Below are 22,866 nucleotides of genomic sequence, written 5' to 3'. Positions count from 1 at the left end.
CTATAAATCTACATCATGTAATTTTTATTAGAAACTAAAAAAAAAAAATCAGCTTTCTTTTCTTTGTTTTTTTATGGGATTAAAGGAATTTTAAGAATTAAATATCCTATTCCATAATTTTGCGTTTTTGTATGTTGGTGTACTTTTTCAATTTCTTGACTTAATGGTCTATTTGGACCTTGGGCAGACAACGGAACGGACCTGAGCGCAGTCGGCCGGTTTGAATACACATTTAATAGTACATTATGCAACGAGCCTATAATGATAGTAATAAAGACGCGAGTATGTTTGTTCATGAAACGAGCGCAAGCGAGTTTCATAATTTTCATACGAGCGTCTTAATTACCATTATAGGCAAGTTTCATACGACTTTTTAAGCTCGACCATATTTCTAACTTGAAATTATTCATAAGTATTCATGTTATGGTTATGTAAGTGAAGAGCGGAAGTGACCTTCTAAATTGTGAGATGTGCGCAGACGCGAACGTATTGATTTTTTCCGAGGGACGAATGTCATTGACCTTGATATAATCTACAGAATAACATGAACATTAATATTGATATAACCTGGAAATTGTTTTAGAATTGAAAAATGAGATGACAAATTGAATTTATTTGAATATTATTTACAATTAACGCTAGTAACAGAACATAACCTTCTGCGACAGTATTGGATTTCCAGCCTCCGTGACTTTTCGCTAATTCTCTTTCGATTGCATATCCGAGAATAATCGATACTTGCGGTTTTATAACGGTACAAAGCTGACTTGTCATTGGCTGAACACCTGTAAGCTGAGTTGTCATTGGCTGAACACCTGTAAGCTGAGTTGTCATTGGCTGAACACCTGTACTTTAATGAGTAGGTGTACTTTAATGACATGCATTAAAGGACTGCTACCTGGTGTATAATTACTACATTTCGGCATGGTCGAGCATAAAGTTCTTTATAATATAAAGAAAATTGTCTTTCTTCACCTTATTCATCTAAAAGTTGTTTCAAAGTAATTTAATTCTCGTTACTAGTTGTGAATTGCAGAAAACATGCCCAGGCAATTCAGATTTTTTACCACAAAATACTAATGAAAATAATTAAAGTTCATGTATGTCAAACGCTCAAATCTATTATTACGCTTTAATAAAAAAAATAGTCACTTCGAAATACCAAACGCTTTTGAAGATAATCATTTTTTGTGCCTCCTGAAAAATTCATTCAAATGGACATGTAGGGTTTCTGCAATCCACGATTCAAATGTCATAATCATGAAATAATTACGACACACGTGACAAACACAGTCCAGTGGAATGAAGATAAATCTCTGCTCACGCCCGGAATTGAACCACGGGCCACTTTGTTACGAAGCGTACGCGGTATCTACTGGACATAGCAGAGAACAGATTATTACTGGTCACAGTAAATATTTGTAATATTAAATACTGCTTGCCTCAAATTTCGGCTCGAGATTGTATAATAACTTCATTAAAAACATTCAAAATTAGCATCTTCCAATAACGAATTATTTCAATTGATTTAAAATACTGATTAGTATTATAATACATTTTAATTTTACTTCATTTTGTATATATATTTTCTTTTTTTTTATATATCTTCATTTTTCATATTTTACTTTTTTATATTTCTCCCTTACATTAAATTAAAAAGAAATATCGTCACGTGAATGCAAGCACTAGGTAACTCGAAATTTGCGTTTTTTAGTTATCTCTTTTATAGCATAGCAAAAATCGCACAAAATATAATGCAAGAACTAGGTAACTGATCGAACGATACCAGCGACATCTATTTTCTAATATAAGAAATAGGTAAAAGAAAACGAGACATATTCCTTAGTGCAAGAAATAAATAAATAGGCAATGTCACAAATTATGAAAAATCAAGTCACCTAGTTCTTGCATTCAGGTGACGATATGTTACGAATCTTTCAAAATTCAATAAATAAAATAGAAATAAAATATCATTTTTGTATATAATATATTACTCCATTATAATATTGCATTATATTTTGTACTTATTTTACAATTGTATTATTTAATACTTTTCCATTTTACTTTTGCTTACTTACATTTGATTACTTAAATTAAACAAATAAATAATTATTTTAGTGTAGGATTAAACTTGTAATATTACTTTTTAATTATTTAATGTAAACTCCACTCCCGGTCACAAGCTTTTGCTTCATAGGGAGTGCTATCCAAAAGTATACTATTATCTTTCAAATAAAAAAAATATTATTATTATTATTATTATTATTATTATTATTATTATTATTATTAATAATTAGTATACTTCAGCATTAGCTAGAGTTTGAAAGCAAAATAAACTAGATGATGCTAAAATGTAATGAAGATTTAACAAATTAAAGTATAGTATATTACATATAGTAGAATAGGCCTACGTCTTTCCATGCACCAAGTATCGGCACGCGTACCGGGATCCGTGGTGAAACAAAAAATGACAGAATTCCAAATGCTTATTGTAACAACACTATAAGCCACAGCTGAATGCTAAAGCTATTATTAGTAGTTAGGTAATGAACTAATGTAACTTGTATCACACGTCCAATGACGCCACCTCCCTCCGCTACGTACATGAGAACGCCGAATTAGCGTATAAAATCAGTCGTGCCGCGCGAACTATTTCAGTAATATCTCGGCATCGACAGCAGCTATAGATCTGTGCGACCATTTGTTTCATTTGTAATCGTGAGTTCTATACATTAAAGTGATAATTTTAGGCTTCGTATTCCAGCTACCTAAAGACTGAAGTTAAAGACACATTGGGTATATAGTACACCGAACACAGGTAATGCAACGGATAAAAGATATAAACAAACAAATCGTTGCTGCGTGTTCGTGGAGTACAGTCAATTCCCGACATTTTGAAGCTATACTAGTAAACACATGTTTACTAGTATTTCGTTATGATCTTTGCAGTGAATAATAACGTGCATTCGTAAGTTACGGAACTCGAACATGCGGATGTCTCTTGAAAGGATTTTATAATGTAACAATTTCTTTCAATAGCACATGACGTTATTGCTGCATGATGTAGAACAAGATATTCATATCGTCTGATATTTTTTCATGTTTCATTAGGATATTGCATATGTCGCTAATCACTAAAAACTCGAGTTAATATCTTCATAATTTTCAGATTTTGATGATACTGATTCTTTTGGATTACGTTCAACACACTTTCTGTGTCTTTTGGTATTGCAGTGTCTTTCAGTGCACTATTTTTATCACTTTTACGTTTATTTTACATAATTTATATGCAATGTTGTCTACATTAACAGTGAAAATATTAGTTCAAATATCCTCAACTATGCCTTGCAATATTACACGCCTGAGCGTCTTATCTAAGGCATTTTACCTCGGTAATAAACATTCAATCAGCCACAAATATGTAGATATTTAAATAATACGACTAGTAAGAGCAGCGATCGATAAGACTACTCACTATGACTGCGTCCCGATTTTTACTTTCTAGAATCTAGAGCAATGGTGGGCATTCCTGCGGCATTGCCGCAGTGACGTCAGACCTCAGCGAAGCATCAAACTTATCTCCTACCTTCCCCTTCCCCCACTCCATGAAAATACTGCGCGTGTACGTGGCGGATTATACTGGACTGCTATATTTCGGAGCTTCATTACTGATACAATGTCTTTCACAGAATCATATGAATCGAGAGGATATCACACTTACAAGAAAGGCGGTTCTTTCATTTCTCATGTTTAGGATTAGTTACAAATATTCAGGACGCGAACTTAAATATGTGCATTCTTAAAATAGGTCACCGGTTATACGAGTTCAAAGAACACAGATTCAGTGATTTTTAAAGGATGGGGAAAGATTTCAATATTTTTGCCACCCCTTTTCATGTTTAAATTGAAAATGTTATCCCAGAATTGCAATTAGAGCAATTGGATTTGCAGAATCATGGCTTCTTGAAAGCAGAATGTGAAGGTCTACTGGGGGCTAAAATTTTTTAAAAGATATCCAGTACTACATATCCACTGCTTAGACAGTTTGCTTAAAAAATAACGAGTGCCGTCATTTTCCATAAATATGGTCCTGGAACATAACTATTGTCCACAATACAACTATTCAAATTTTGTACTCCAAAACGTAGTACCGCGTTTATCTATATTCTTGCTGTACTGTAATTTGAATTGAAGTCACTGCAGCTATCTACGAACGGTCTATGTTACTTCTACAATGATCTTTGAATGGTTGTATCGTGGACCATAGTTGTGTTCCAGGACTATAGTTATGGGAAATGACGGTATGTATTCATCAACCTACCAGTGCGAACAGCTGTTTTCTAAAATGAAATTTATAAAGTCCAGCCACAGATCCCGCTTAAGCGATGTTCATCTCCTTGGGGAACTGAAAATAGCATGCACAGATAAATCCCAATTTCGAAGAAATTGCTTTGAAAAATTATTAATTAAATATCACGTCAATGAACTATTCTAATTACATATGGAAGGTAGGAGTGTAGTGACGCAACTGTCTGGAAATCCATCACTGCACTGTAGAGTGCAACCCCTCCCACAGTATGTAGTTGCCATTTAAATCTTGTCTTGTGGATTGCGTTCATTTTGCCCACCACTGATCTAGAGGAAGAGGGTAGAGGATGCTTGACTATTTTGTATAGGAACGTACGTGTACATGCGCTGTGACGTCACATATACTTCGAATCAGGCAACCTCATTCCAGTTTATAGGTAGCTGGAATACGGAGCCCAGTGATAATACACTAGACATACTTTGAATGAACCATGGTGAAAAATGTCTTGTGAGTTGAGACTAATTTCAAAAATAAAACATTCAAACCAACACAATAACATTCCTGAAACTGGATAGCATATTCTGCGTATCGGTGTATTCTTGATACAGCACAGCATTTTTTAAGAACAGCACAATATCAACATAAGGCTTGGGAGCCTTTGAATGCTGTCGTCACTCATATTACGTTAACTCAGACGCAATCTTGATGACATGGAATTAAAAACTCAGTAGCTCATGCTTTTATAACAAAGTTTGTGTCGAAAATAACTCAATCACAACATAGGAGTGATGCGATAGTGGAAGAAAGACAATCGATTCAAATAGACAACCACAGAATGAACCCGGCATTGTATTTTTTTACATGGCCTCGAAGGTACGAGGCACAGAATAGCTCTGCAAGGTTTGTTTGCAAAAACAGAATTAGCATATTTTGTATCATTACTCGACTCCATGATACAGAATGTAAACAATATATATTGCCTTCTCAGTAACACTCTAGCTGGCTTTATGAGAGCCGTATCAGAAATGGATACATGCAGTTAGGCTTGCATTTGTCTATTGTGAGCCCTATAGGTTCTACTAGAAGTTTAAGGGCACCCCTTCGAAAGAGATTTTGCACCCCTGTCTTTACACTTATGTGAAATCTCCAGATGTTTATAAAGGGACCAAATGCCTGTGTAAATGAAGTTTTTTTTTTTTTTATTGCAAACCCAATCTCTCTATCTTTCAAACAGAGGATTACATAGCAATTATTCTTCTGTTATGAAAATTTATTGAAAAATTACATTTTTATAGGAAAAAATTAATTACTCCAGAATGGATGTATTTGATCAGTGAATTTTGGGATGGAGTTAGATACTATCTCAAGTCATTCTTCCACATCCCAATAATCTGCCGCTTCACGTCCACACTTCTGAATTTCGCCCCATTTTCATTTTTTTTCTTCTTTTTTGAAGGAAGAAATCTAACCTTTCCACACCTGTAGCAAACTTCACAACTGTTTACTAAAATGTAGGGAATAAGCTTGCTGACCAGTATTAACAATTCACAATGTTATGATGTAAGTGGCAGTGGCGGTCCCGGGTCAAATTTTTCAAAGTCAAGAGAATTTTAATATAAATGATAATTTTTCCTAAAGGAAATAAAGGAAAAACCTGGATCTTAATGAGTGAACGAAGTGTCACAATTTGTTTAAACAAAAAGTAATATTTTGCAAATAAACCTTTCAGATATTTCTAACTCTATTTTAAAATTCATTGATCTAAGTACAGTAGTGGCAAAAAAAACCGGACCGACCCTTGTAGCTGATTTCAGAGCCTTGATCACAGTGACAGCACGACAGACTGGTAACTCGTGGTTCGAGTCCTGCCTGGGAAGGAAACTTTTTTTTTGTTCCTTATTCAAATTTATTCCGAATACTTTTCGATTGCAGCGATATTTTACTACTTAATTAACTTATTATTCCCAGAACATGAATTTTACCAACTTATTTTCTAATGCCTTTCAAAACGGGCTACGTCAGCAGTCGAAACTACAACAATTTCAATAGATTCAAATCGAAAATCGAAAAATCGAAAGAGAATTGGGAGGACAAATTTAAAAGGTACGCAATACGCGTCCTTGCAAGGGGTTGGGGGCTGTACAAAACTAAGTATGTGAGCTCCAAGCCTATTGGCCACTAGTCTCACTCCGGGTTACGCTGCTCCACTGAAGGAGCTCTAGAAAATTTTGAAGGGGAAGCCGAAATTGGACGTAACCTCTTAGGTACCACATACGCGAGGGGGACTGAGATTTGATCAAGTGATCATGCAACGGGGCGAGGAGGAGATGGCTGGTGTTTGCCGTTAGGATGGCGAGACGCCGTCATCTGTTGTTCGATGACAAAGCATGTGAAGGCCGTCGGAAGAAGCGCCGTGAAATCTAAATCTGCAATTTGAGAGGTCCCTGTCCTTTCAAATTGCGACTAATTGAGTGACCGCGTATATTTAAAAGACAATTTATAGGTTCTGAACTAGGGCATACGTCGTTTATATTAAAGGGGAATATATATGGGGAAGGGCATATAGGTCCGTGGCCCATTTCTTATAGGGCTCATCCCGACATTTGTCTTACGCCTTAGGAAAACCACGGAATACCTTAGGCAGGATGAGTTGTTTCATATATAAGAGACCAGCCATTTGGCTATATGATGGCTCAATAGATTACTCGCTATCTTGTTAATGCGGCCATGGCATGCGCAGTGGCTCATTTCGGGACTTTGATTATTCCGTCGGTCGGGTTTTTTTGCCACTACTGTACATTCATTCTGGAGTAATTAAATTTTCTCTTACAAAAAAATGTAATTTTTCAACAAGTTTTCATAGCAGAAAAATTGCTATGTAATCCGCAGTTTGAAAGATAGAGAGATTGGGTTTGCAGTAAAAAACTTAATTTTTAACAGACATTAGGTTCTTATTTAAATATCAGGTTACTTACTTACTTACTTACAAATGGCTTTTAAGGAACCCGAAGGTTCATTGCCGCCCTCACATAAGCCCGCCAGCGGTCCCTATCCTGTGCAAGATTAATCCAGTCTCTATCATCATATCTCACCTCCCTCAAATCCATTTTAATATTATCCTCCCATCAACGTCTCGGCCTCCCTAAAGGTCTTTTTCCCTCCGGTCTCCCAACTAACACTCTATATGCATTTCTGGATTCGCCCATACGTGCTACATGCCCTGCCCATCTCAAACGTCTGGATTTAATGTTCCTAATTATGTCAGGTGAAGAATACAATGCGTGCAGTTCTGTGTTGTGTAACTTTCTCCATTCTCCTGTAACTTCATCCCGCTTAGACCCAAATATTTTCCTTAGCACCTTATTCTCAAACACCCTGAACCTATGTTCCTCTCTCAGAGTGAGAGTCCAAGTTTCACAACCATACAGAAGAACCGGTAATATAACTGTTTTATAAATTCTAACTTTCAGATTTTTCGACAGCAGACTGGATGATAAGAGCTTCTCAACCGAATAATAACACGCATTTCCCATATTTATTCTGCGTTTAATTTCCTCCCGAGTGTCATTTATATTTGTTACTGTTGCTCCAAGATATTTGAATTTTTCCACCTCTTCGAAGGATAAATCTCCAATTTTTATATTTCCATTTCGTACAATATTCTGGCCACGAGACATGTCTTTTCGGGATTTACTTCCAAACCGATCGCTTTACTTGCTTCAAGTAAAATTTCCGTGTTTTCCCTAATCGTTTCTGGATTTTCTCCTAACATATTCACGTCATGTGCATAGACAAGAAGCTGATGTAACCCGTTCAATTCCAAACCCTGCCTGTTATCCTGAACTTTCCTAATGGCATATTCTAGAGCGAAGTTAAAAAGTAAAGGTGATAGTGCATCTCCCTGCTTTAGCCCGCAGTGAATTGGAAAAGCATCAGATAGAAACTGACCTATACGGACTCTGCTGTATGTTTCACTGAGACACATTTTAATTAATCGAACCTTGGTTTCTTGGGAATACCAAATTCAATAAGAATATCATACCTCTTAACCGAGTCATATTCCTTTTTGAAATCTATGAATAACTGATGCACTGTACCCTTATACTCCCATTTTTTCTCCATTATCTGTCGAATACAAAAAATCTTATCAATAGTCGATCTATTACATATAATAAAATATCTGTACACCTCGGACCATTCCCACACAGTATAAAGTAGGGAATTGTGTGAGTGGTTAATGTCCACATATGCACCATGACGTCACTCATGTCTGCTGTGCATGTTTTGACCTCGAGGAAAATGTTTACAAGAGGCTGCAGCTATACATATGATGTACTAACATGTGACATCAATTAAGGACGTTTGTACTGTTTTCACACACATATTTACCGGTTTGTTTTGTACTTTGCTTGCTGCAGGTGAAGTCATCACAGGATCTATGCAGAAGAGAACAGATTCCATCACTGGGATTCGCAGAAACAGCTGAAGTAGCCTTCAGTAGCGGTCCACCTCAGTTCAGGAAGTTTTCCACAGCTGGCCGGTAAATAGTCTTTCACAATTAAAAATCCTTGAAATATATTGGCACTATATAGTAAACATTTGTATGGAAATTTATGAAACATATGAAAATGTGTGCTTCAATATTCAGGATGAAAACAATTTGAAAGGAGTCCGCCACGTATTTTGTATGAAATAAAAATGTTATAATATGTATCTATTATTTTAGCGAATGCATTTCGAAAAATTACGATCAATACTAAGGCTCAAGATCTCAGATGACATAAAAATATATTTTTTTTTAGACAGTCCTAAAGTAGATACTTAATTCCAGGCAAGAGTGTTAAACATGGAATATTACCCAGGTATACGATAGCGTTCGAAAAGTAGGTTTTAACACTAGTGTGAAAAGTGTTTTTAACGCTGACTTTCAATTGTTTTCTTCGATTACCCATTGTTTCCCACCAGATGTTACATCCTAGTAATCGCAACCGATCAAAAAAGCGATTCAAAAAGTGTCAGGCCTACTTTTAAAAATTAATTTTTCGCTAAGAAACATACACAAATTAAATGAATTGCTTCACCAGCTATTTTATTAATAACTATATGAAACAATTTAAGAATTAAATGTTATTACAAAACGTCTGAACCGGGGACCTCTTCATCTGTAGTTGAATGCTCTACCAGTGACCGATATCACAGCCTGCTTTTAATACATATGATGAAGTTTCACTATGAGAGAGGAAGAGAGATTAAGGGTATTTGAGAATAAGGTGCTTAGGAAAATATTTGGGGCTAAGAGGGATGAAGTTACAGGAGAATGGAGAAAGTTACACAACGCAGAACTGCACGCATTGTATTCTTCATAATTAGGAACATTAAATCCAGACGTTTGAGATGGGCAGGGCATGTAGCATGTATGAGCGAATCCAGAACTGCATATAGAGGGTTAGTTGGAAGGCCGGAGGGAAAAAGACCTTTGGGGAGGCCGAGATTTAGATGGTAGGATAATATAAAAATGGATTTGAGGGAGATGGGATATGATGATAGAGACTGGATTAATCTTGCACAGGATAGGGACCGATGGCGGGCTTATGTGAGGGCAGCAATGAACCTGCAGGTTCCTTAAAAGCTATTTGTAAGTATGTAAGTATGAGGGGACATACCTAAGCAGTAGAAGGAATTCTCTGTATTCCAGCACAAAACAACAACTGTGCAAAAAATAGTGTATGATACAAGTTTTAAAATTTTATTTTGTTCGTAAATTTTACTCCACTCGGCCTATGGTCTCGATTCATTACAGAAAATAGAATTTCATTTTTAATATTTGTATCGTAATTTATAAAACAGTTATATTACCGGTTGTTCTGTATGGCTGTGAAACTTGGACTCTCACTTTGAGAGAGGAACAGAGATCGAGGGTTTTTGAGAATAAGGTTCTTAGGAAAATATTTGGGGCTAAAAGGATGAAGTTACAGGAGAATGGAGAAAGTTACACAACGCAGAGCTGCACGAATAGTATCCTTCACCTGACATAATTAGGAACACTAAATCGAGACGTTTGAGATGGGCAGGGCATGTAGCACGTATGGGCGAATCCAGAAATGCATATAGAGTGTTAGTTGGGAGGCCAGAGAGGAAAAGACCTTTGGGGAGGCCGAGACGTAGATGGGAAGATAATATTACAATGGATTTGAGGGAGGTGGGATATGATGATAGAGACTGGATTAATCTTGCTCAGGATAGGGACCAATGGCGGGCTTATGTGAGGGCGGCAATGAACCTCCGCGTTCCTTAAAAGCCAGTAAGTAAGTAAGTAAGTATATTTGTATCGTAAATAACTATTTTCAAACTAATATCAAAGATTCCCATCATGCTTTATGCGTGGTGTCGTAAAAGAGTTCGATAATAATCATTTGGAAAAGTTTATATTTATCATTAATTCTTCAGTATAGAAATCTCCCAAACTTACGTACGTAGACTTCACTCTTAGCCCCTACAAAAAAGAAAACTGGACTGAAAATTCTGAACTGAGATCGTAACATATGATGATGTCATAAGGGACTTCTGTTATAAGAGGGACTTTTCGGCATACATCATACCATATTATCATATACAATGTGTCCTGTTAATGTGTACCTTAAACATGTGCATCGTGTTATATATTTAAAAACAAAAAATATCATATGAACGGTTTAGTTACAAAGATGTAACAGAGAGAAATCATTAATAAAAATTGTCATTCCTAATAGCGTAAATGTTTATTGCCACAGTTGGTTGTACCATAGCAGGTGTTCAAAATACCAACCATTGCAATCGCAGCTTTGACGATTGTAAGAATAGAGAAGAGTTCCGAATCGTAGCACGTACCTCCATAATTGATTGCCACAAGTGGTCTTGAGAGGGATGTCTTGCATCATTCACCAGACCCTTTAAAATACCAAATAACCATAAATCATATGGTGTGAGATCGGGTAATCTTGCCGGTCACGGAACAGATCCATTCCTCTCAATCCATCGTCCTGGAAATTTCAAGCTCAAATGTCTGGGATAATGTGCAGTGTACATACCGGCAGAAACACATGCATTCAATCGTGCCTCTCCAAAATAAGAATCATGTTAAACGTTCCCCATTAGAATTCTCGTCGTCAACCATTGTGAGGAACTCTGCAACTGAGCCGTTTACATAATTAGTTCATAATATGACATTTTTTGTTCGTTTACAGTTGTATAATTCGATGTTTAAGACACAATAATGGGAGTAAAAGCGAAGTGCAGTCCACTTCAGGCACAATGTTGAGGAAGAACACTTGGGACGTGATAATTCGGAGCGTACTGTAGGTCCAGGTGATAAGTAGGACAGATGTGTCGGTGCGTGCTTCCGGAAATAACCCACAAACTGCCCTCCCACTGGACCGGAACGAGATCCCACCTCGCGACTCTTGTTCACAACTCATTTTGTCGCTCACATTTTTGTCAGTCGCAATGTCGGCATTGTATCACTTCCTTCAAGCCCGCGTATTAGTACAGTTTCAATTTCACAATACTTCCGCCATGCCAGAATTCCAATAGCCAAAATGGAATTTTATTGTTAGGAGCAGTAGTAGTACTGGTAACAATATTAACAGTAGTAATAGTAATAGCAGTAACTAGAGCCCGGTTGTTTGGCAAAATGCCTTTTTTACTGGGTGGAAGTAAGTCATTATTTGCATAGATATAAATGTAATTTGAGTAAATCAAAGTGATAGAGCCAATTTTTATTTTGCCTATTTTGCCCTTTTAAAGTGTTTCTTACTAATAAAGGTTTTTTGTCATTTAAAGCAATTTTCTTGTTTATTTGCAATTTTATAATTAACTGTAATGTAATGTGTATGAAATTTAAATATTTGAAACAATGACAAACTTTACTAACAATAGTAAATAAAAGCAATTTTATTTATTTCGGTGCTTAATGTGCTATAGTCGCGACGCTGTTATTCCCGGCGTGACTCCTCCTCTTTGCTTACGTCTTTGGAAGTGAAGGCTATATAAAGTCTAGATAAGTAGTATCGTTCGCCATTTTTGTTCTTTCGTTGCCGAGCTACCATACGAGGAATCTATTTGCCACACTGTTAAACATTATCATGTTGTAGCTCCTATGATAATAAATCAAACGCACTGTAATTCAGCAAATAATTGAGTGGCAAATAACGTCTTCGTGTGCTTTCTGCGAATGCCAACGAAAGAGCCAAAATGGCGGGCGATTGTATTAAGTATTTATCGAGCCTTAAGAAATGAATAACGTCTTCATCAGCGAATCACAAGACGCACACGTTTAAATGTAGCCGACCTGCAACGCGATTGGCTGCCGGAAATTAGAGCGACGGGACTATAATAACCGTGTTTTAATACTATTGGTGTAACATGAATAATGATCGACAATCCACAGTTGCCATGTCTTCATGATACCATCAATCAGCTTTATAATTTTAAATATTGAACTTGTTCTCATAGAAGTTGTAACGTAGCAATTTCAATTGTTTTCTTTCATATTTTCAAATCTTACTGTTACAATTTTGTGCTACACGTGTTTATTATTGAAGGAGAGAGAAATTTGAGTGAGGAACAGTCAGTTATTGTCGGATGACAGAAGGTATAAGATCGGTTAGCTAGAATGCTTAAATTCTGTAAAATATTGAAAAGTAAATTTCATGCTTACGTTAGTGAATTTGGTGCCCATGTGTTTTCAACCGCTGGAACAGTTTTGTTATGTAAGGTTTGTGAAAAGACAGTTAAGGCCCATTCACAATGAAAATTAAACATAACCGTAACATAAACACAGAAGTTTGCGCCCAGGCTACCAAATGGGATCATTCACAATGATTCACATAAGCATTGACATAAACATTACCGTAAGACGTTAACATGAAAGTTTGCAAACTCCAAACTTTCACGCTTATGCTTACGTGATTTGCAAACAGAACACAATCGTGGAGCGCTGAAGTATACGACAGGATATGAGGAAATGGCGTCGTTGTTATGTTTCCATGGTTACCAAGTATATTTGCGGTTATGTTTATGTTCCCATCGTGAATGGTGGTATGACATCTTGATTTTACCGCAACGTTTATATTCTTAAGTTAACGATTACGTTATGTTTAATTTTAATTGAGAATGAGCCTTTAATCACGAAAAAAAGTATTTTATAAGTTAACATGTGTCACCTACGAGCTAAATATGTGAATTATATTGATATAATTTAAATTTATTGCTAAAATATATTATGTTTTTTTTATTTATAATGCCTGTTTCAAAGATTACGTTTTATTGCCTTTTTCCCTGCCTATTTTAACTGTTATAAATGCTCTAGCAGTAACAATAGCAACAGAATCAGGATAATATCCAAGTACTAAATATTCTTAATTGGTTATTTTATGACGTTTCACCAACTGCTCAAAATGTTCTGTAGACCATCCTCCATTTCCTTGTTACATTTTGAGATAGGAAACTTAAGGCCTGCGATGTCAGATTAAGGAGATATGAGTTTAAACAAGTCTATCGCTATCGCTATCGCTGACTGTTTTCGCTAATTGCTAAGAAGTGCTGTATTATTACCGTACCAGTTGTGCAACGGTGCGACGTGGTGTGTGTTATTGTAAACAACCTATTTATATTTTAAATCAGGCAGATTATGAGTAAAGCATAGATTTTGCAATTTATCTACTTTTATGAGATCATTACATGTGGCATGACGTAAGGGTTCTGAGCGTTTCTGTCTTGTGTTGAAATGGAAAGTTTCCAACGATTCGGAACACATATTGCTTTCGTCTTCAAGATATTGTTAACAGAAGCACGCGACTTATATTGGAATTGTCTTTACGAACCTAACAGCTAGACCTCATCTAAGGTTGCCAGGTTGTCGGTATTCCATATTGTATGAAACTTCCCATACTTGAGGCTGTAAAATCTTCTTCACACAGCACTTGAATTTCTCGAAACAGATATTTATTCGAATCCATTTCATACGGACAGCAGTGTACACAAGGTTCAATTTTTCCCGTATATATAACCTAAATTTCCTTACGCACGGAAAAAAACGAATCGTGTGTACACTGCTATCCGCACGAAATGTATTTGAATAAATGCCAGTTTAAAGAAATTTCCATACGGAATGTCCAAAATTACGTATTTACGAAATAGTAAAAGAATGGATTTCTAAGCAATGCTGTAGTTTACTCAGAAAAACTATATACTTGCACTGAGAACAATCTTTCCAAATATCTGAGCCTACTAAATTTAACATGTTTTGAATATTTAAAAATTTGAACAAAGTATAGATTCTTTGAAATTTACAGATGTGTGTCCAGATTTCAATATAAATTAGGCTTTTTATGGGGAATTTTATAAATTTAAGGAAGATGTATTGAAATAGCTACTATACTACTCAACACAATGAAAGTGTAAATAAAAAATGGGTCAATTTCTTTACCGTAGTCAATTTAAGTGAAGCCCCACACATGTTAATGTTGGTGTCCTATTGTCTATATATTTCAGGTTCGAATGTCTATGAGGAAAGAATATTTTATATTGTGAAAATAAATGGAGCGATGAAAGGAACAGATGATCCACAGATCTCACAAAGCTGAGATTCAAGTTACTTTAAATTGTAATCATAGTAGTTATTCATTTTTTAAGAAATTAATTATAGATGAAATCTTGCTAGCTTATGCTAAAAATAAAACAAAATAATAATAATAATAATAATAATAATAATAATAATAATAATAATAATAATAATAATAATAATAATAATAATATACATTATACTGTAAACCTAAAGTAATTCATCTACAAGAATTTCAATTGTCATTAGAAATCAATAATTTTATTGAATAATTTAGTAGCACGGAACAATTATAATTATTATTTTTAACCTGAATCTAAAGTCATAAATTACAAAAAATAAGCTGCTAATCAATAATTTTGTGTGAGTGTTTTTAGATATGTACAGACCCAGAAACAAAATATGGGACACCTGAATTTTTCAAGTTCCAGTTATGACATACTGCGCATGCTTAGTAAGCACTGATGCTTTGTACATGTTATAACTGAAACTTGGAAAATTCGAGTGTCCTAAATTTTGTTTCTGGGTCTGTACAAAACTATGGCAATAATATGTAATATGTTAAACTGGAAAATTATATTAAAGAAATTACTCCCAAACTAAATTGAACATATATTATTACGATGCACCGAAGTACATATGATTTTTCCGCGCAGAAATTCTGCGTCATCATATGATGATGGATGAGTGGAACGGAGAAAGATTCTCTCCGGCACAGGGATTTAAACCCGGGTTTTCAGCTCTACGTGCTGACGCTCTATCCACTAAGCCACACCGGATTCCCATCCCGATGTCGGATTGAATCCTGTGAGTTTAAGTTCCACATCTTGGGTTCCCTCTAGTGGCCTACCCTCATGTACTGCGTCATAATGTATGACAGTGGCACAATGTCTACACACGTGCAGAGGTGCACTCGTTATGAGTGACTAAGTGGCCGGGATCCGGTGCCGGAGAGAATTTTTCTCCGTTTCACTCATCAATCATCATAAATTGAGCATGTTTTGCTATTAGATCTATGTAAGAGAGAGTAAATATCAGTACCTTAAAAAAAAAATATATATACACTTCCACTCGGTAATGAGTTTTAGAATAATATCTATTCTTAGGAGATTCTACAGGTAGTAACAGTATATTTCTACTACACAAAAAGAGTAATTAGAATAAAAGTAGGTGCCAAATCTAGGGAATCGTGTAAGATCATATTAAAAAAAAAACAAACAAATAATGCCCATGACTTGTCAGTGTTATTTTTTCATTAACAAATTTCCTCATATGTAATCGTGAAAACTTTATAACTAATTCAACAGTTCATTGCATACATACTCGTAAATATTACTTCATATTCCATCGGCAAATCTATCGTGCTATCAAAAAGGAGTGCGTTATATGGCAGTAAAAATTTTAATAGCCTCTCTAGTGATATAAAAAGTCAAACTCAAAACATAAGATTATTTATGGGCAAATTAAAGAAGTATCTTATTTCTCACGCCTTCTATTCTGTAGGTGAATTTATGACATTCAACAACGCTGCATGAATATTTTGTCTTGTATTAAGTAATCTATCAATAATAACCCCTTTTGTCGTACATTGTAAAACTTTTATGTAAATATTTCAACTAGATTGTGACTATAATTAAGACTTTATAGTACTGCTAAGATTTCTTTTACATGTTCCATATTCTAGCTGTGAAGCGATGTACGAATACCGTGGAATGTAAAGTATATAAATAAAATACAGTACTCGAATGGTAGTACGAAACAATAAAATTTAAAAATGTTTTAAGGTTTCAACTTAACATTGTGTTTGGAGTAAGCGAAGGTTTCTCTTCAGTTAAATTCGTTTTGTGCTTTAACACCTTTCTCATTAAATCTGGATTCCGGTTTCCCGTGTTTCTTGACCTATTGTACCGACGCGACGCCAAGAGCGATGACCCTGACACGATTGCCAGTGGTTTACGTCTGCTTACATGTGATCCATGTTTAAGACTATAGGATTCACTCAAGTTGCGCAACATGAATGATTTTACTTCTCACAGGCACAGAGGTCGTAAGTTACAACTTCATTATCAGATCGAGGAATCTATTTTCTCACGATCGAATTTTTTAGAGAAATTCCAATAAAAATCTATGAAAACTTCACAAGTACATGTGTATTTCTTAATATTGAAATTATAAATAAATGCACACAGAGTAATTCAGGTTCGTTTTAATTAATCACAGTTTTCAATCTAGAAATTAGCAAGAAACGAAGAATGCAACAACAGAAGCAAAGACGAAAACACCGAAATAAATCCCAAATCAGTTATTACCCCCTTATACCTATGTAGAGGAAGCGCAAAGAAAGCTTGCCTATTTCACTGATGCGCAGAGAACGATATTCGGTCCTCGTGCCGTCATGCTCATTACAGGGCTGCTATGAATCACGTAATGCTGATTACAGGGCGCATTCGATAGCGCGGTCTTGAGCTGTTCGTATCGTGAAATGTATTGTGCAGAGCGGATAGAAGCCAGCGTATGCGTTACATATTCTGCGTTTTATCCCTCATATCAGGATTTTTATAGAGTTCAAAGTGTGTTTGTAAAATAACAGAGTTCTGTATATCATTCTATGTACTTAACAATGCCCCCCGTTGGCTCTAAATTAGGAAGTGCTAATGAAACTAGGGAATTATTTATAACGTTTATAAATGTATGAAAAATGAAACAGGCTCAGCTCGTAACGTAAGGAGTATATACAGATTAAAATAAATCGACCATAGTACCACGCTAGTTATCGGAACATTTTAATAAAATCACATAGTATTAGTTATTAGTTATGTTTTATTTAACGACGCTCGCAACTGCAGAGGTTATATCAGCGTCGCCGGATGTGCCGGAATTTTGTCCCGCAGGAGTTCTTTTACATGCCAGTAAATCTACTGACATGAGCCTGTCGCATTTAAGCACACTTAAATGCCATCGACCTGGCCCGGGATCGAACCCGCAACCTTGGGCATAGAAGGCCAGCGCTATACCAACTTGCCAACCAGGTCGACTAGTTATTAGTATTTTATTACAATGTCAAATATCAATTATTACACGATCACATATTTCTTATAACATCTTTTTAATTTCATTCAGTGATTTTATATGTAAAAGAATTCGTGCCTCTGTATTTTCAACAATGTTATGTTATTAGTTACTCTGCAACTAGGTTTAGTTCCGTTACATGCGCTGTGGTAAATCTCACTCGAAACATCAAGCCAGCAGACGACTGAGAACTGTCGACAGTTTGCCAATCGAATCGAATCGAGGTCGAGTGCACCCGAACGTTTCCGAAAGTTCGCGCAGCTTTCCGTGGCAAGCTCTTCTTGCGTTTACTCTACTGTACGTAACATAATAGAAATACAGTCTGATCCGTTTGGGTATGGATAATTTTAATTTATTATTATAATGCTACTATGATAGTAGGAAAAATTTCTTGCTGGTTATATTATGATTAAAAGATGGGAGTTTCCATATATGACAATCAACAATGCATAATCTGAAAGGACAAATGAAAATCGTAGATGATTAAAACGGCTACTATAAATCAACAGCACAATGTGTTCTTTGGTATGCTAAATTTGAGTGTGTTAAAAGAGTTCAAACGGAATTTCGACGTGAGTATGGTGTACGTAATGTACCTAAATACAATTCCATAACGTTGTGGTATCGAACATTTGTAGAAACAGGTTCTGTGTTTAAAAAAAAAAAACACGCAGGAGGTCGTAGGCAAGCGTTGTCAAACAGAGATTAAACGGAAAGGAGCGCTCCACTATGACTCGTTGCGTGCTCCGATGTTTCCACAGACATAAGCAAGTTCACGCTCCGACTGCACTCTCTAGCTCCACAACCGGTTTTGGAGCTTACAACTCTCACACTACTGTCGTAGGCGAAACCCAGTACGAGAAGCAGTTCTTGGCTTGGTCCCCAAACTCCCCAGATCTAACCCCTCCTGACTTCTTCGTGTGGGGTTTTGTTAAAGACATTGTCTATTCACAGAAACCCAGGAACATTGATGATCTGAGAGTAAAAAATACTCAAGCTTTACAACAAATCACCACTCTTATGTTACAACGGACATGGGCTGAATTGCATCACCATTATGAGTTGAGCAGGGTGCGCAATGGAGGTCATATTGAGCTCTAAGGAATCTCCCATCTTTCAGTGTTATATGCAAAAAGTTTTAACAAAGTTCAGTAGTAAATGTTTTACCGTGTTTTTACTTTATCCATACCCAAAGGATCACCCTGTACATCGAACTAAACACATTCAAATAAAGGCAAATGATAAATTTAAAACAAATCCATAGACATGCCAGTTAAAGTTACCCATACGAGTACTGTTTAATGCATTGTACATATAAAGGAAATAATTTCTGAATAGAATAAAATGTAGTCCTAATTATAATAAAAGAATCAGGCCATGTTTGCAGTTTTTCTTGGGAAAGATAAATGCGGTAGCTTCCAGTTGCTTTCTGCACACCACTCTCTCTTTCGCCTCTTAAAAGATCCCAGGCATCTACCCTGTTCAACATCAATTTTGTGGATTTAATGAATGAATTCAGAACATGGAAGGAGCGACAGTAGCAAGGTGACGAATAAATTGTGTAAGATTTAGTGGTGATATGGCGTTCTTAGCAGAAGAGGAGAAACAAGGAATATGCTACTGGAACTAAATGACAGCTGTGAGAAGTATGGGATTAAAATAAATGCAGCCAACAAGAGGAAGGTCCTTGTTATCGGAAGAAAACTAAAGAAGGTAAACTTGCGAATTATAAATGGGGCAGTAGATAACGAGGACAGCTTAGGACAGCTTCAAATACTTGAGGTGTATCTACTATAGATAGTAAAATGATCTGCTGCCAAGAAGTCAAAAGGAAAATAGCAATGTAAAAGGAAGCTTTTAATACTAGATAAAAGAGCACCTTCTGTGGACCTCTGGGAACAGAGCTAAGGAAGACACTAGTGAAGTGCTTTGTGTGAAATGTGACATTGTATGGGGCAGAAACATGGATATTACGACGAAGTAAAGATAAAGCATGTTAAGTGGACAGAGAGAATAAGAAATTAAGCTGTGCTAGGAAAGGAGTGGGTGAAGAAAGAATAATGCTGAAACTGAATAATTTCGAAGGAAAAATTGTTCCGGGGCCGGGCATTGAACCCGGGATCTTTGGTTAAACGTACCAATGCTCTCCCAACTGAGCTACCCGGGAACTCTACCAGACACAGATCCAATTTTTCCCTCTACATCCACAGACCTCAAAGTGGGCTGACAACCGTCAAGCAACCAACATTGAGTGCACACTAACTCTGTGTGACTTAAATTGTGGTTTTCTGTTAACGAACAGTGACGTGTATTATGCAAATCAAGCTTTCAGGTATAATTCCCTGTGAAGTTGATTTGAATAATTTCGAGGGAAAAATTGTTCCGGGGCCGGGCATCGAACCCGGGACCTTTGGTTAAACGTATCAACGCTCTCCCAACTGAGCTACCCGGGAACTCTACCAGACACCGATATCGGTTGACCGGTAGACGGTTGTCAGCCCACTTTGAGGTCTGTGGATATAGAGGGAAAAATTGGATCGGTGTCTGGTAGAGTTCCCTGTAGCTCAGTTGGGAGAGCGTTGGTACGTTTAACCCAAGGTCCCGGGTTCGATACCCGGCTCCGGAACAATTTTTCCCTCGAAATTATTCAAATCAACTTCACAGGGAGTTATACCTGAAAGCTTGATTTGCAATGCTGAAACTGATCAGGAAGAGAAAGAATTGGCTGGGTCAGTGGAAGAAACTGCCTACATTGGAAGGAATTGTGAGCGGAAGAAAATTTGGAGGCAGAAAAAGATATCAGATGATAGACGTCATTAAGTTAAATGAATCGTATGCAGAGACTAAAAGGAAAGCGGAAAATAGTTAAGATTTGAGAACGCTGGATTTGCAGTGAATAACCTGCCCTTGGACAGAACACTATGGATGGACTAAAGGAATATTAAATCCGTAGGATAGCGTTAAACGTCTTTATTCATGGTACGTACTTAATTTTTATATTAGGTACAGAAGGCTATAAGAATTGTTAAATAAATACACCATTGATAGACTGAGTTCACGACCATAAGGGGGTGAGAAGAACCGTGTGCAAAATGTCGAGGGGTATTGAATAGGGAATGAGACGAGACGAAAACCACAAGGTACGAAGATGTTACATTTCTGTTTCTAAGTATCGCGGATGACGTCAGAGTTTACATAAAAATCTTTCATGGTAAAACGTTACAATCTCTCTCTCCTTGTAGGTCAAATAAGACGTTTCACGCCAAAAACAGCAAATTTGATTTCAAATATTGGGTCATCAATTCTACACAACCTTGGACAAACATCAATTTGTTACGAACAGAAAATCCTCATTAACGGTTTACAATAACACCCAGTTTGTTGGTGGACACAGACAACAATGAGGTATCACTCCAGTACACAAGGTGTACTCAATTTCACGGATCATCGCACGGAAGGTTAGCCTGTGCAACAACCTTGTGACATCATGCTATTTAGCGGAAGTGAGATCCTGTGACCACGTTGTTTGCTTATTTAAGAATCAAGTACAACATGAGTAAGGATTTATTTATAATTGTCACTGATATTGTGGGATATTCCTAATGTGTTAAATTCCGAACCTAATTTCGGGTCCGCTTTCCTATCACCACAGGCGATCATCATGAACATTTAAATTCTTTCTCTTTGTGAAAGATTCGCCATGATTAATCACATGAAAGAACCACTGCTGTTCAATTATTTTCTTTTACTAGCTTTTGTTTCTGATTATTTAATTAATGGCTTCCTAATTCAATTCAATTCAATTTATTAGGCCATTAGACATACAGTTTTAGGCTTTGTCAGAATACATTGGAAAACATATAAATACATTTTAAAAAATACTAATAAAAGAAACAGTAAAATTTAAATAATACAATGAAAACATGAAATAATTTGAAACTTTTAAATTAAAGAAAACTAACTAAATTGCAATTAAACTTATTTACTAAAATACAATTTCATACAAATTTGTGTTGAAAAACTCAGCAACAGAATAAAAAGGATTATTTAGTAACCAATTATAAAATCTAGTTTTGAAGCTATTGATTGTAATTTATAATATTCACTGTGGAGCTTATTATATAATTTCATCCCCATATTTAAAAAGTTTGTGTTGCTCTTGTGTAATCTACAATATGGAATATGAATTTGTTCACTATTTCTAATTTCATGATCATGTATATTGGCCACTAATGAGTAACTGTCGATATTTTGTCGAGTGTAAAGTACTAGATCATATATATATACAAATTTATGATTGTTCACTATAATGATAAATTTATCCACCTGAAGCATTTCCCTTTGTTATGAATACATCCACTAGCACCATAAATTTGAGGCAATTTTTTTTACAAAATAATGGTTTATAAATGGTAACAAATATGATTTTGCATGTTTTGATACCTGAAAAAAAAAAAAAAAAACAAAACAAGAAATAAGAGCATGGAGCCAAAAAAAAAAAAAACAGAATCAACCACCGGCATAGCTCTGGCAGTAGAGCAGTTACCTACTGAGCTGGAGATGTGCTCGGTCGTGGGTTGGTTTCCGCTGGAGCTGATTACTTTGCTGTTTTTTTTCCGAAGTTTTCCCACCCGTAAGGCGAATATCAGGTAATCTATGCCGAATCCTAAGCCTTATCTCGCAAAATACCATGTCCCTATCACCAATTCCTTGGAGGATAGATAACCTAGTAGTTTATATAGCGTCTTTAAATAACCAACTAAGAAGAACAAAATTTATCAACAGTAATCTCACTAAAGGTTTTGATTTATCTACAGAAAATCAAAACTCGAGTGGGATTTAATTGATTATTACAAGATTAAAAGAATGTATATTATAAAGATTAGAA

General features: G+C 36.0%; 1 protein-coding gene across 3 annotated transcripts in view; it reads left to right on the top strand.

Annotated features, from left to right (window-relative positions):
* Nucleotides 1-22,866, top strand: part of LOC138706571 (proton-coupled amino acid transporter-like protein CG1139) — a 221,105-nt gene that overhangs the window by 164,329 nt on the left and 33,910 nt on the right. For all 3 annotated transcript variants that reach the window (XM_069836052.1, XM_069836051.1, XM_069836050.1), the window contains exon 5: nucleotides 8,728-8,849. In XM_069836052.1, coding sequence (XP_069692153.1) covers nucleotides 8,728-8,849 — 122 coding nt within the window. The remainder of the gene's footprint in view (nucleotides 1-8,727; nucleotides 8,850-22,866) is intronic.

Source organism: Periplaneta americana, chromosome 9 (genome assembly GCF_040183065.1).
Source record: "Periplaneta americana isolate PAMFEO1 chromosome 9, P.americana_PAMFEO1_priV1, whole genome shotgun sequence".
NCBI lineage: Eukaryota > Metazoa > Arthropoda > Insecta > Blattodea > Blattidae > Periplaneta > Periplaneta americana.
Note: the sequence above shows the minus strand (reverse complement) of the source record. Positions and strands in the feature narration are given on the sequence as shown.